Here is a 12936-nt window from a genome sequence, read left to right on the forward strand (position 1 = left end):
ATGCAGTTTTTAAAATAATACAGAGAAGATGCCATGCCCATATATTGTACTAAGTCAAGTAACTTAGTATATATTCAGCATTTATTGTAAGGCAGCTCTGACATTCTCCAGCATAGTCCATTGAAGAGTAGGAATATAATTTTATTTTTTTTTAAAACACAGTATCTAGGAATAGACTTTGAAATAAAGAGAGAAAGCAATAAACACTATATTTTTATGGAGAATGTTCCACTACAACTTGGGAATAATTAAGCAGAAGACCAAATGAATAAAAGAGCAGCCCAATACATTATTTATCCTGCCCAATGAGAGGTGCATGACATGGTAGTTAGATCAATAGAAAGGAAAATGCAAAGACTTTGTGATAAGAGGAAATAGTAGTTGCAGCATGCCTGGGTGCAAGATTGGAGAGAAAGCTTAGAGGACTGAGCTGCTGCAATAACTAGGAGCCCACCTGGTAGATAGAGTTGTACTGATCTAGAAATATTGTGATTGTATAAAAGAGTGAGCCTAGGATCTATTGCTAGCCAGAAGACAGCAAATATAGCCTTGTGCTTGCTTAAAACTGTTTTTAAAATCTTGATGACACTTCACATGTAGTAACAGGAGGAAAAATGATACAGGCTTATGAATTGTCAGAAACAATACAATCAAGAAAATCCAGTTTGAGCCCTAACCGGTTTGGCTCAGTGGATAGAGCGTCGGCCTGGGGACTGAAGGGTCCCAGGTTCGATTCTGGTCAAGGGCATGTACCTTGGTTGTGGGCACATCCCCAGTAGGGGGCGTGCAGGAGGCAGCTGATCGATGTTTCTCTCTCATCCATGTTTCTAACTCTCTATCTCTCTTCCTTCCTCTCTGTAAAAAAATCAATAAAATATATATATTTTTTAAATCCAGTTTGAGGTGAAAGATGAGATGTTCAGTTTTAGGTACATGGAGTTTGAAGTGGTAGCAAGATATGTGAGTACATACTAGGTAGAATATCTGAATTGTGCTTCCTCCAGGAGACCCCACCTTTATCCCCAAACTTGTCCATGGGAAGTGATGACCCCTTAGGGTTCTAGAGTAACACAGACATGGTAAACACTAACAGAATTCCTTTATCTTGGATTTGATTGACTTTATATTGCCTTTGCAGCACCATCTTCTGTGTATCTTAGTGGTTGAACCCACTTTTACTCTTCTAAATCCCCTTTTCACAGCCCCCTCTACACGTGTCTCCTCTCACCATAATAACTTCTTCCCATGGCAGGCCACCCAGGAGGGCTAAGCCTGCCCATTTCATCTATTTACCTGTGCCAGCTCTGCATGCAGGCTGCTGGGATCTGAATCCTGAATCCTGGCCTCAGTTCTTACCAGATGTGTTCTCAGTGTTCTAATCTCTAAATGGGGGTAATAGGAGCTCCATTATGGAGTTAATGAGGAATAACAGAACAGCAGCATGACACAGGCTAAATGCTACAAAAAATAGTAGTTCTTGCTATTGGGATTAGTTATTTGTTTTCTGGTCTACTCTTGATGTAGACCTTGGGCTTTCTGTGAAACTCAGCATCTTATCTTTCTGAAGTTTCAGACCAATGTGAGTTGCCTTGATATGTTGATACCAATGATATCAGTTGGATCCTTTCTTCTCTGTAGCATCACTAACTCACATAGATAATAATAATGTATGAATCGGCTCCTGGATGAAAACAAAATTGTGGAGTCAGGGCCCGGCGGATCATGAGGATGATGCACATGAGGATCAGATGGCTTTTTTATAATGGCCAAGGGAAAGCAGGAGAAATTAACAGGGCCTAATTGGTGGTAGGAGGAGGTTTGACAACAGCCCCTTGGCTGATAAAGAAGGTAGATCAATATGGTTCCTTTAATTCTGACTGAAAGTACCCTACCCACGCAATTCCTAATCCCGAAATTTTAAAAATGCGAGTAAAATCACTAGAGGTTGGAGGAGCAGCTTTGAAAATTCATAAAAAGGCAAGTTTAAACTGTAAGGATGTGTATGATAGAAAAAAATTATTTAAAAAAATCAAAAGTTAAAGGACTGATTCTCAAAGAACATCTATACTCAAGGTGGGAATAATAAAGGTAATGTTAACAGCTACTATTCAAGGACATCTATGTGCTGGCAATGTGCTGAACACTCTCATACATTATATACATAAGCATCACCACAGCACCCGTAATGAGACCATATTGTCATCCCCTGTAAAGAGATGGGCGCTTAGAGGGTTTATTATCTTGTCCAAGTATGAAAGTTAGTGGTGAAGTGTAAATTAAAATCCCAGTCAGTTAGACTCCAAAGCTCAACTCACAGGGCAATAGGAAAACATGAGACTAAGAGATCAGAGAAGAATGAGACCAGCCTGCAAAGGCACTAGCAGGTAGTTAAGCATCAAGAGGACAGAAAGTCTCCATGCTGACTGCCACTCCCTAATAAAGAAGGATCCAAGCATGTCGTACATAAACCACCCCCTCCAACCTTCTCCATCCAGCTCCTGATCCCACACACACGGTACACAATGGAAATCAACACCCGGGCACGAACTCAACTCATCTCAGATGGAGGTTTATTTGATAAGGTAAGGAGGCAATGGAGTGGACACCTAATCATCCAAATCTGCATGACCTCCTGTCACTTTCAAGCTTCCAGTCCCCTTTGTATGAATGTCCTGACCCTTAAACCCAGGATTCTTGTCCCTTTATGCCAATGTCATTGAATCTCAAAAGCCCACATCTGACCACTTTATATACTATGCTATGTTCTCCAGCTCTGTTTCTCCCCTCAAGACCTCTCATGTCTATTGGCACAGGCAGGAAGCACAGGTGGAGGGGGGCATGTGCAATTGATCCGCCGGGCCATGACTCAGCTGACCTACCGCTCCCTCTGTCCTCCGGATGATCTGGCTGACCGGGGCCTGCTGGGAATCCCAAGTGCCCTCTATGCCCATGATGCTTTACGGCTCTGGGAGATCATTGCTCGGTGGGTGAGAGTGGGAGCTGAGTAAAAAGGGGGCATTAGGAATAGTGAAAATGGGGCTTGGCCTGAGGTCAGCATGGGACAAAAGGAACATGAAATAAGAAGGTCCAGACAGGAGGTTCAGACAGGAATTGCATGGGACTCAATCCCGAGAATGATGAGAAAGAATAAGAAGACAATGGGTGGGGTCTGAAAATGGGGAGACTGAAATACCCAGTGTAAGTACGCAGAATTGTGTGGGTGGGTAAAACTAAGGAATTTGGTAGAATCAGGGATTTTGTTACAAAGAGTGACTATCAGCCATGTATTCAGAATTCTTAAATGAATGATCCACATTTTCTTCCTTTCTAAACCAGTGTGTAGAAAGAACTAGGGAATGTCTCAAAGGCAAGTCTTGCAAGATCTGTCCCCAGACACCGTGAGAGTCAGATGGATAGATGCCACAGAAAAGGAGTAGAAGTCTGAGGCTACAGCCTTGTACTCTCAAGGAGCTCAGCTCCCTTCTCCTCTGGGCAGGTACGTGGAGGGGATCATCCACCTCTTCTACCACGGGGATGACGTCGTGAGAGGGGATCCTGAGCTGCAGGCCTGGTGTCGGGAGATCACTGAGGTGGGGCTGTGCCAGGCCCAGGACCGAGGTGAGACCCTCCCCAGAGAAGAGAAATCCTTGGACACTCTCCCGAGAACCCCTTCTCAGTCTTGCCCATCTGGGGACAATTATAACCCCTCATCATGCCCATCTCTCCACACATGAAACATCTGAATCTGATTCCCATCTCCTAAGACTCAGGACAATTCTAGAATCCTAAGGATTGTCCTCCGCAGAGACCCTCATGCTTTTTCATAGATGCCCCTCACCTGCCAAGGGGACTAATAAGGCCAGAACTATAGCCAGTAAGGAATCTGCCCAGGCCTTGCCAGGCTCTCTCCTAATAACTGTCTATTTCCTTACTTAAGGATAGAAATAGGGAGATCATCCCCACAAAAGCACATGACAGACAGCCCATCCTAGCTCCACGCCCCCCTTTTCCTCCTTCCTTCTACTGTCCAGCACACAGAGAGGATCCAAACATCACGCACACCTGCCACGGTGCAAGGTCATTTCTAGATGGAGTCTCAATAATGTATATATTTTGACTTAAACCCAAAGTCAGTGTCATGATCTTTGGAACTCAAGTTTCTTAGATAAAAGTGCCCTCCTCACTGGTGAACTACCTTCAGGTCCCCTACCCCGTTTTTTAAATCTATAACAAAGAAATAACCTTTCTTGAGCACTTCCCAGATTCATAGTCCTCTCTCTAGTACACGTAGGCCAGCCGGGGTTGTTTTGAATCATCCTTTAGCTCCTTCCCGTTTCACACTTCACACCAATACCTTGAATCCCTTCCATTCCTTCCATGCAATAACTGTAGCGAATAGCTAAGAACTGGTAATGCACACATCAGTAAACCACACACCTACCACTGAGTGGAGTCTTACCTCAAAGTATCTGGGGCTGTACCTTCCCCATTCGTGCAATGGCACTTCGTCAGCCCTTCACGACCAAAATTTCTGTAGTAAGTCTCAGTTCTGTCTCTCAAGCTCAGTGTTTCTTAGTCTCTGGATCTATTTTTGTTCATCAGTTTATGTTGTTCATTATATCCCACATATAAGTGAGATCATGTGATAGTTATCTTTTCCCAACTGGCTTATTTCACTTAGCATAATGCTCTCCAGGTCCATCCACGCTGTTGCAAATGGTAAATGTTCCTTCTTTTTTATTGCAGCAGTAGGGGCCTGGTGCATGAAATTTGTGCACTTGCGGGGGGTGGGTCCCTCAGCCCGGCCTGTGCCCCCTCGCAGTCCAAGAGCCCTTGAGGGATGTCCAGCTGCCCCGGAAGCAAAAGAGGCTCCTGCCACTACCTCTGCACTCACCAGCCATGAGCCCAGCTTCTGGCTGAGCTGCGCTCACACTGACCACCAGGGGGCAGCTCCTGCATTGAGCATCTGTTCCCTGGTGGTCAGTGCACATCACAGCAACCCATTGTTCCAATGTTGGGCCCAAACTGGCTCTCCGGCATCCCCTGAGGGGTCCCAGATTGCAAGAGGGTGCAGACCAGGCCAAGGGACCCCACTGGTGCATTATTCCAGATGAATTTTTGGAGAGTTTGTTCTAGGTCTGTGAAATATGCTGTTGGTATTTTAATGGGGATTGCATTGAATCTATAAATTGCTTTGGGGTAGTATGGCCATTTTAATGATGTTGATTCTACCAATCCATGAACACGGTATGTTCTGCCATTTGTTTATGCCTTCCTCTCTCTTTTTTCAATGTCCTGTAGTTTTCTGAGTACAGGTTGTTTACGTCCTTAGTTAAGTTTATTCCTAGGTATCTTAAATTTTTTTGGTGCAATAGTAAATGGGTGTTTTTTTTAGTTTCTCTTTCTGTGAGTTCATTATTGGTGTATAAAAAAGCCATAGGTTTCTGGGTGTTAATTTTGTATCCTCCTACATTACCGAATTCATTTATTACGTCTAGTAGTTTTTTGATGGAGTCTTTGGGGTTTTCTATGTACAGTATCATGTCATCTGCAAATAACAAAAGTTTTACTTCTTCTTTTCTAATTTGGATGTCTTTTATTTCTTCTTCTTGTCTAATTGCTATGGCTAGCACTTCCAGTACTATGCTGAACAGGAGTGGTGAAAGTGGGTGTCCCTGTCTTGTTCCTGTTCTTAGGGAAAATGGTTTTAGTTTTTTCCCATTGAGTATGATGTTGGCTGTAGGTTTGTCATATAGGCTTTTATTATGTTGAGGTATGATCCCTCTATTCCCACTTTGCTGAGAGTTTTTATCAAGAAAGGGTGTTGGATTTTGTCAAATGCTTTTTCTGCATTGATTGATATGATTATGTGATTTTGATCTCTTGATTTGTTTATGTGATGTATCACATTTATTGATTTGTGGATATTGCACCATCCTGGCATTCCCAGAATAAATCCCACTTGGTCATGGTGTGTGATCTTTCTAATGTAATGCAGGATCCGATTTGCTAGAATTTTGTTGAGGATTTTAGCATCTATGTTCATCAGGAATATTGGCCTGTAGTTCTTTTTCTTTGTGGTGTCTTTATCTGGTTTTGGAATTAGGGTAATGCTGGCTTTATAGAAAGAGCTTGGAAGTGTGCCTTCCTCTTGAATTTTTTGGAATAGTTCGAGAAGGATAGGTTTTAGTTCTTTGAATGTTTGGTAAAACTCCCCTGTAAAGCTGTCCAGACCAGGGCTTTTGTTTGCTGGAAGATTTTTGATTACTGCTTCAATTTCATTGGTAGTTATCAGCCTACTCAGGTTTTTTTATTCTTCCTGATTGAGTTTTGGAAGCTTGTATTTTTCTAAGAATATGTCCATTTTGTCTAGGCTGTCCAGTTTGTTGCAGTAGAGTAGTTCGTAATAAATTTTTACAATTCTTTGTATTTCTGTGGGGTCTGTTGTTACTTCACCTCTTTCATTTCTGATTTTGTTTATTTGGGTCCTCTCTCTTTGTTTCTTGGTGAGCCTGGCTAGAGGTTCATCAATCTTGTTTATCCTTTCAAAGAACCAGCTCTTGGTTGCATTGATCTTTTGTATTGTTGTTTTTGTTTGTTTGTTTGTTGTATTTTTTTGTCTCTATGTCGTTTATTTCTGCTCTGATCTTTATTATTTTCTTCCTTCTCCTTACTCTGGGATTTTCTTATTGCTCTCTTTCTAATTCTTTAAGTTGCAAGGTTAGATATTTATTACCATTTTTTCTTGTTTTTTTGAGGTAGGCCTGTAAAGCTAGGAACTTCCCTTTCAGGACTGCTTTCGCTGTGTCCCATAGATTTTGGATTGTTGTGTTTTCATTGTTGTTTGTTATCAGAATGCTTTTCATTTCTTTTTTGATCTCTTTGGTTACCCAATCATTGTTTAATACCATGCTATTTAGCCTCCAAGTGTTTGATTTTTTTCATTGTTTTTATTGTAGTTGATTTCTAATTTTATGCCATTGTGATCTGAGAAGATGCTTGATATGATTTCTATCTTCTTGAATTTGAAGAGACTTTGCCTGTGTCCCAATATGTGTTCTATCTTTGAAAATGTCCTCTGTGCACTTGAGAAGAATGTATATTCTGTAGCTTTGGGGTGAAATGTTCTGAAGATGTCAATTAATTCCTTCTGATCTAGTGAGTCATTTAGGATTGATGTTTCTTTGCTGATTTTTTGTTTAGAGAATTTATCCAGTGGTGTCAATGCGGTATTAAAGTTCCCTACTATGACTGTATTGCTGTCAATCTCTCTCTTGATATGTTCCAGGAGTTTTTTATGTATTGGGGTGTTCCTGTATTGGGAGCATACATGTTTACCAGAGTTATACCTCTTGCTGAATTGCTCCCTTTAGTATTATGAAGTGGCATTCCTTATCTCTTGTTATGGCCTTCACTTTGAGGTCTATTTTGTCATATATAAGTATTGCTACCCCAGTTTTGGTTTTTGCTTTGTTTTTTCATTTCCATTCGCCTGAGAAATATTTTCCATCCCTTCACTGTCAGTCTTTGTGAGTCCTTGGTTCTGATGTGGGTCTCTTGTAGACAGTAGATATATGGGTCATGTTTTCTAATCCATTCAGCTACCCCATGTCTTTTGATTGGAGCATTTAATCCATTTACATTTAAGGTTATTATTGATAGGTGCTTGTTTGTCACAATTTTTATTTTTTATACCTGTGTCCCTTCTTCCCTTCCTATTTCTTCTTTTTACAGCAGTTCCTTTAGCATTTCTTTCTTAAGTAAAAGATAAAAAATAAAAAAGTGAAGTAGTGAAGTGTCATTTGCTTCAGCTGAGTTTTAATGTCCCCTGGGGGCTGGATTAAGACCCCTCTCTACTGTTCTGTCTGGCACTTCTCATTTTCCTGTTAGGTAGTCAGGACCATGTTGAAGTTCCCACTGACCTACTGCTCCTCTGTGTCTGTCTCCAGAGGCTTGGATTTAGGCATGCGGAACCAATCTGCCCGCTTTGTCTGTCTCCCTACTTTCAGTCCTATTTACACAAGCATCTGTTTCTGATACGGGCTCTAGGCGGTGGTATTGCTGTATTAGTTTCCAGGGCCGCTAGGAGGTGCTAGCTCTTCTGGAGAAAAGTAGCTGTTTAGGGTTGGAGGGACCAGGCTGTCCCAGAGCTGGATTCCTGGTCGCCTCTCCCTGCTTTGCTCCCCAGCCTCCACCAAACCACGTCCACCTGCACCGCAGCCTCGGTGGATATTTGTTATCGAAAGATCCTATGTACTGACTTTATCGAGTAAAAGCAAAGAAAATATAAAGACAGAGAAACTGTGCCGCTGCACAATTCTCTCCCCCGCACTGCGCAGCTAGTGCAGAACTTCAGGCTGCCTTTCTGGGTGCAGCCTTCCACGGCTGTGGAGTTAGATCTAGAGTCCCCTGCTGCCAGAGCTCTGTGGACCCCCTTCCACAGTCAAGTGTTATGTGTGTCCCAAGGAACATGGAGTTGGCGCAGCACAGTTTCCTTCTGACCTTCTAGTCCAGCGGTTCTCAACCTGTGGGTCGCGACCCCTTTGGGGGTCGAACGACCCTTTCACAGGGGTGGCCTAAGACCATTGGAAAACACATGCGTAATTACATATTGTTTTGTGATTAATCACTATGCTTTAATTATGTTCAATTTGTAACAATGAAGTTGGGGGTCACCACAACATGAGGAGCTGTATTAAAGGGTTGCAGCATTAGGAAGGCTGAGAACCACTGTTCTAGTCCCTGTGTTTGTGCATTTTTCTCTCCAGCCCAGATAGCTGATCCTACCGCTCTTCAGGTGTCTCTGTCATTTCAGGCCGCGGGTTGTCTCACCAGCTGTGTTTAATTCGCCAATTCTAGGTGGATGCTATTCGATTTAGTTGTTTCTTCTATCTCAGTGGTTCTCAACTTTGGCTGCACATTAGAATCACCTAGGAATCTTTTTAAAATCCTAATTTCTGGGCCTCATCCTCCAGAAATTCTGTTTCTTTGTTATGGGCTGGGGCTACAGCATTAGTAACAAAGAAACAGAATTTCCGGAGGATGAGGCCCCGAAATCAGGATTTTAAAAAGATTCCCAGGTGATTCTAATGTGCAGCCAAGGTTGAGAACCACTGTTCTATCTGCTCTGTGAGAAGTCACAAGACATGTCCCTCTATTCAGCCGCCATTTTTTTCTCCCCCGGACAAACTTTTTAGGAGCCCGTGGCCGGGGAGGCTAGAGTCTCGGTGTTCATGGGTTCACAGCCAAGGCAGCAGGTCCCTGGCTGGTGTGGCTGTAGGCTCCCAGGTGGAGGTGAGGCTGGGCTCCCCATCAGAGCAGCTCTCCCTTTCAAGATGGCGAGGCCTCTGAGGCAGAGCCGGCTGCCCTGGGGGAGATTGCAGCGGTGGGAGAGGCTGCCCAGCTAGGGGAGCCTGGTCCGCCAACCCCCAAAAGTCCTGTGGAATATAACTCACACACACACACACACACACACACACACATGCCCCACATGCCCATGCACTCCCCTTTCGCTCCCTCACTCACTCACACTCTCTCCCTCACTGCCGTCCTGTCAACCGCCCTTTGGATCTCTAATCATATTTTTCTATTTTGTGATTATGATAGACTTTATTTTTCCTTTCTCCCATTGATGGGTATTTGGGTTGTTTCCATTTTGAGGCTATTAATGTCATTGCTGCTGTGAACAATGTCGTGTGTACAATTCTGTTGGGTATGTATCTAGAAGTGAAATTGATGGTCATAGGATATGTGTATGTTCAGTTTTAGTGGTTTCTGACAGTTTTCCCAAGTGCTATATATATTTACTCTCCCTCCAAAGAATATGACTTAAAGTCAATACCTTCCAAAATATTTTGAAAAAATACTTTGGTCACATTGTGAATATGTTGTGTTTTCACATTTGAGTTTAAGTTTTATTCCCCCACTGGCTGGTAGAACCGAGGAACTTGTCCTGGGTTTAGTAGTCACAGGGATATCCTTCTTTATGTGGAGCCTGTTCCTCTTTTGTACCATTTTATTTTGGGTTGTCTACCTCTCTCCTGTTGCTTTTAATCACTTTTTGAACACTGGATATTAGACCAACCAGCCTCTCAGCCCTGCCCACTCCCCACCTTATAAACATACCTACAATGGACTGAGGGGGTTTATATGGACCATCTCCATGGACCATCCCTTTATAAGGTAACAATTATTATCTCTATTCTCAGAATAAACTAAATAGCAGCTCAGAGAAGCTAAGCAGTCAGTCCAAGGTAATGCAGTTAGTCAGCAGCAAAGCGAGGACTGATCTCTTGACTAAATTATTAACTATCCCCCCTTTACATCTCCTATCTCCCTTTCCTGCCTTACTTATATACTTGTCACTATCTAACAAACTGTGTGTAAATTTTTCTTAGTTATTCTGTTTATTATCATTCTTCACTACCACAGTCTGTTTTGCCCACCAACATATTCCCAGTGCCTGTATAGTGTCTGGTACAGAGTAGTTCATGACTTTTTGAATGAATGAATGAATGAACACTAACTAGTCTAATATATAGACATGCCAAGATATCAGCATTTATTTCTTATCACCTTTGGAACTGCAGTTTCTAAGCTTTGTTCTTTTCTCTAGGTTTCCCTGTCTCTTTCCAGTCTCGGGTTCAGCTCTGTCATTTCCTTACCATGTGTATCTTCACATGCACTGCCCAGCATGCAGCAGTCAACACGGGCCAGGTACGCACAACTGAAAATCTGGGTCTCTAAGAGAAAGCTCTGGTCTAGGGGATACTTGAAGGAGAGAGCTTGAAAATAGGGTCCTGAATCAGAGTTTCTGAGTGACTCCAGATTCTCCCTCTCCCAGTTTGACTGGTTTGCCTGGGTCCCTAATGCCCCGTGCTCAATGCGGATGCCTCCACCCACCACCAAGGAAGATGTCACAATGGACACAGTGATTGGCTCACTACCTAGTACCTGGCAGACCAGTATTCAGATGTTTCTTCCATGGCTCCTAAGCCGGCCACCAGCAGACATGGTGAGAGGGGACCTCTGGAGCTCTGAGGGGACTGCTGGCTGACAAGGAGACTTTAGGGTGAGGGACTGGAGTTTGGGTCCCTTTTCTTGGTACAAGAAGATAATTGATCCTTCCTTTCTGCTCCAGGTACCACTGGGGCATCACCAAGAAGAGTATTTCTCAGGTCCTGAGCCCAAGGCTGTTTTAAGGCAGTTTCAGGCTGATCTGGACAACCTGGAAAAGGAAATTGTGGCCCGGAATGAGCAGCTAGACCTTCCCTATGAATACCTGAAGCCCAGCCTCATAGAGAGCAGTATCACTATCTGAGCCCAAATTGTTCATCGTTCAAATACTTGAGGCCACCACCATGCTTAACATTTCCCCCTGATTTTTATTGTTTTCATGGGTCTGAATTGCTATGGCTCTATTTTCTCCTTTTGATTTCCCTACCTAAATGTCTCACTAATATGAGGCATTGTCCTAACTTCTAGTTTCCCTAATATAATGATCTTTACCTTGAAACCGACTCCCTCAGAAATCAACTATCTCACATAACATTTTCTTTCCCCTGAAAATTTTGTCTTCTCCATTTGTCATAATGTCCTTATGTAATGACATTACATTATCACTGACATAAGTGATTTAAAAATTTGTTTTATAGGTAGAACTAATATTTTAATATAGTTGAATAAAAGTCAATTCCGTTTCTTTTTTTCTGCTCTGGATAATCAGTTATCACAGCACTTTTCACTGAAAAGCCCATTCTCCCCATGATTCTATAATGCTGACATAAATCAAGTTTGCATCTATGAATGAGTCTAGTTCTCAGCTGTCCAGTAATTATACCACATTCACATATGTACTACAGCTTTATACTTAATGTAGCCTACCATTTGATGATCTTTTCATCTAATTTGTTCTTTAGAGGTCTTTGGCTTTCTTTGGGCTTCTAGCCTTTCATAAAAATATTAGGACCAGCTTTTCTAGTTCCAAAAATAAAACCTCTTATGATTTTTATCAGAATTCTTTGCATCTACATAATTTTTAAAATCTTAAGCCAATTTTTCATTTTTGAAAAATATACACTGAGTTATCTATAAGCATTGTGAATTGAATTTGCTTATTTTGTTTGCTTATTTTGTTTATATACTTCAACATTACATAGTTCATAAATAAGATTGGGCTATAGTTTTCTCTTGAGCTATCCTTGTCATTTTTTTGTTAAGAAGGCTATCATTTCCCCAAAGAGTAAGTAGGGTAGAATTCCTCATTCAGTGTCATTTAGGGAAATCTATATATATAAAATCCAAGTTACTGGAACGACAGAACAACCAGAACAACCAGTTGCTATCATGCACACTGCAGTGGCCAAAAGGCCCGATCAGGGCCCCAATCAACACTCCCACCCTACTGTTGCCCCTCCCCCTGGCCAGCCCAGCCCCCAATTGGCCACCCCACCCCGATCGGGGGCAGGGCTGGTGGCCAACCTCCAGCATCCCCGCCACCCCACTGGCCCAGCCCCAATCGGCCCCCATTGGGGTGGGTGGCCAAACCCCACCTGTGCACAAATTTGTGCACCAGGACTCTAGTTTTATAATAAGACTAGAGGCCCGGTTCACAAAAATTTGTGCACTCGGGGGGAGAGGGGGTCCCTCAGCCCAGCCTGTTCCCTCTCGCAGTCTGGGACCCCTTGGGAGATAATGACCTGCTGGCTTAGGCCTGCTCCCGGGTGGCAGAGGGCAGGCCCAATCCCTAGGTGCAGCCCCTGGTCGGGCTCAGAGCAGGGCCGATTGGGGAGTTGGAGCGCCGCCCCATCATGCACAGAGCAGGGCAGATCGGGAGGTTTCGATGCCACCCCCAGTCACACTCAGGGTAGGGCCGATTGGGGGGTTGGGGCACCGCCCCCTGTCACACTCAAGGCAGGGTCAATAGGGAGGTTGTGG

At 43.2% G+C, this 12936-nt stretch overlaps 1 protein-coding gene across 1 annotated transcript in view; it reads left to right on the top strand.

Moving 5' to 3' along the window:
* Nucleotides 1-11320, top strand: part of LOC102432805 (arachidonate 12-lipoxygenase, 12S-type-like) — a 15890-nt gene extending 4570 nt beyond the window's left edge. The window contains exons 7-12 of the mRNA XM_006105093.1: nt 2496-2582; nt 2814-2983; nt 3497-3618; nt 10616-10716; nt 10844-11014; nt 11141-11320. Coding sequence (XP_006105155.1) covers nt 2496-2582; nt 2814-2983; nt 3497-3618; nt 10616-10716; nt 10844-11014; nt 11141-11320 — 831 coding nt within the window. The remainder of the gene's footprint in view (nt 1-2495; nt 2583-2813; nt 2984-3496; nt 3619-10615; nt 10717-10843; nt 11015-11140) is intronic.
* Nucleotides 11321-12936: the final 1616 nt, after the last annotated feature.

Source organism: Myotis lucifugus, unplaced genomic scaffold, assembly GCF_000147115.1.
Source record: "Myotis lucifugus unplaced genomic scaffold, Myoluc2.0 scaffold_634, whole genome shotgun sequence".
NCBI classification, from domain to species: Eukaryota; Metazoa; Chordata; class Mammalia; order Chiroptera; family Vespertilionidae; genus Myotis; species Myotis lucifugus.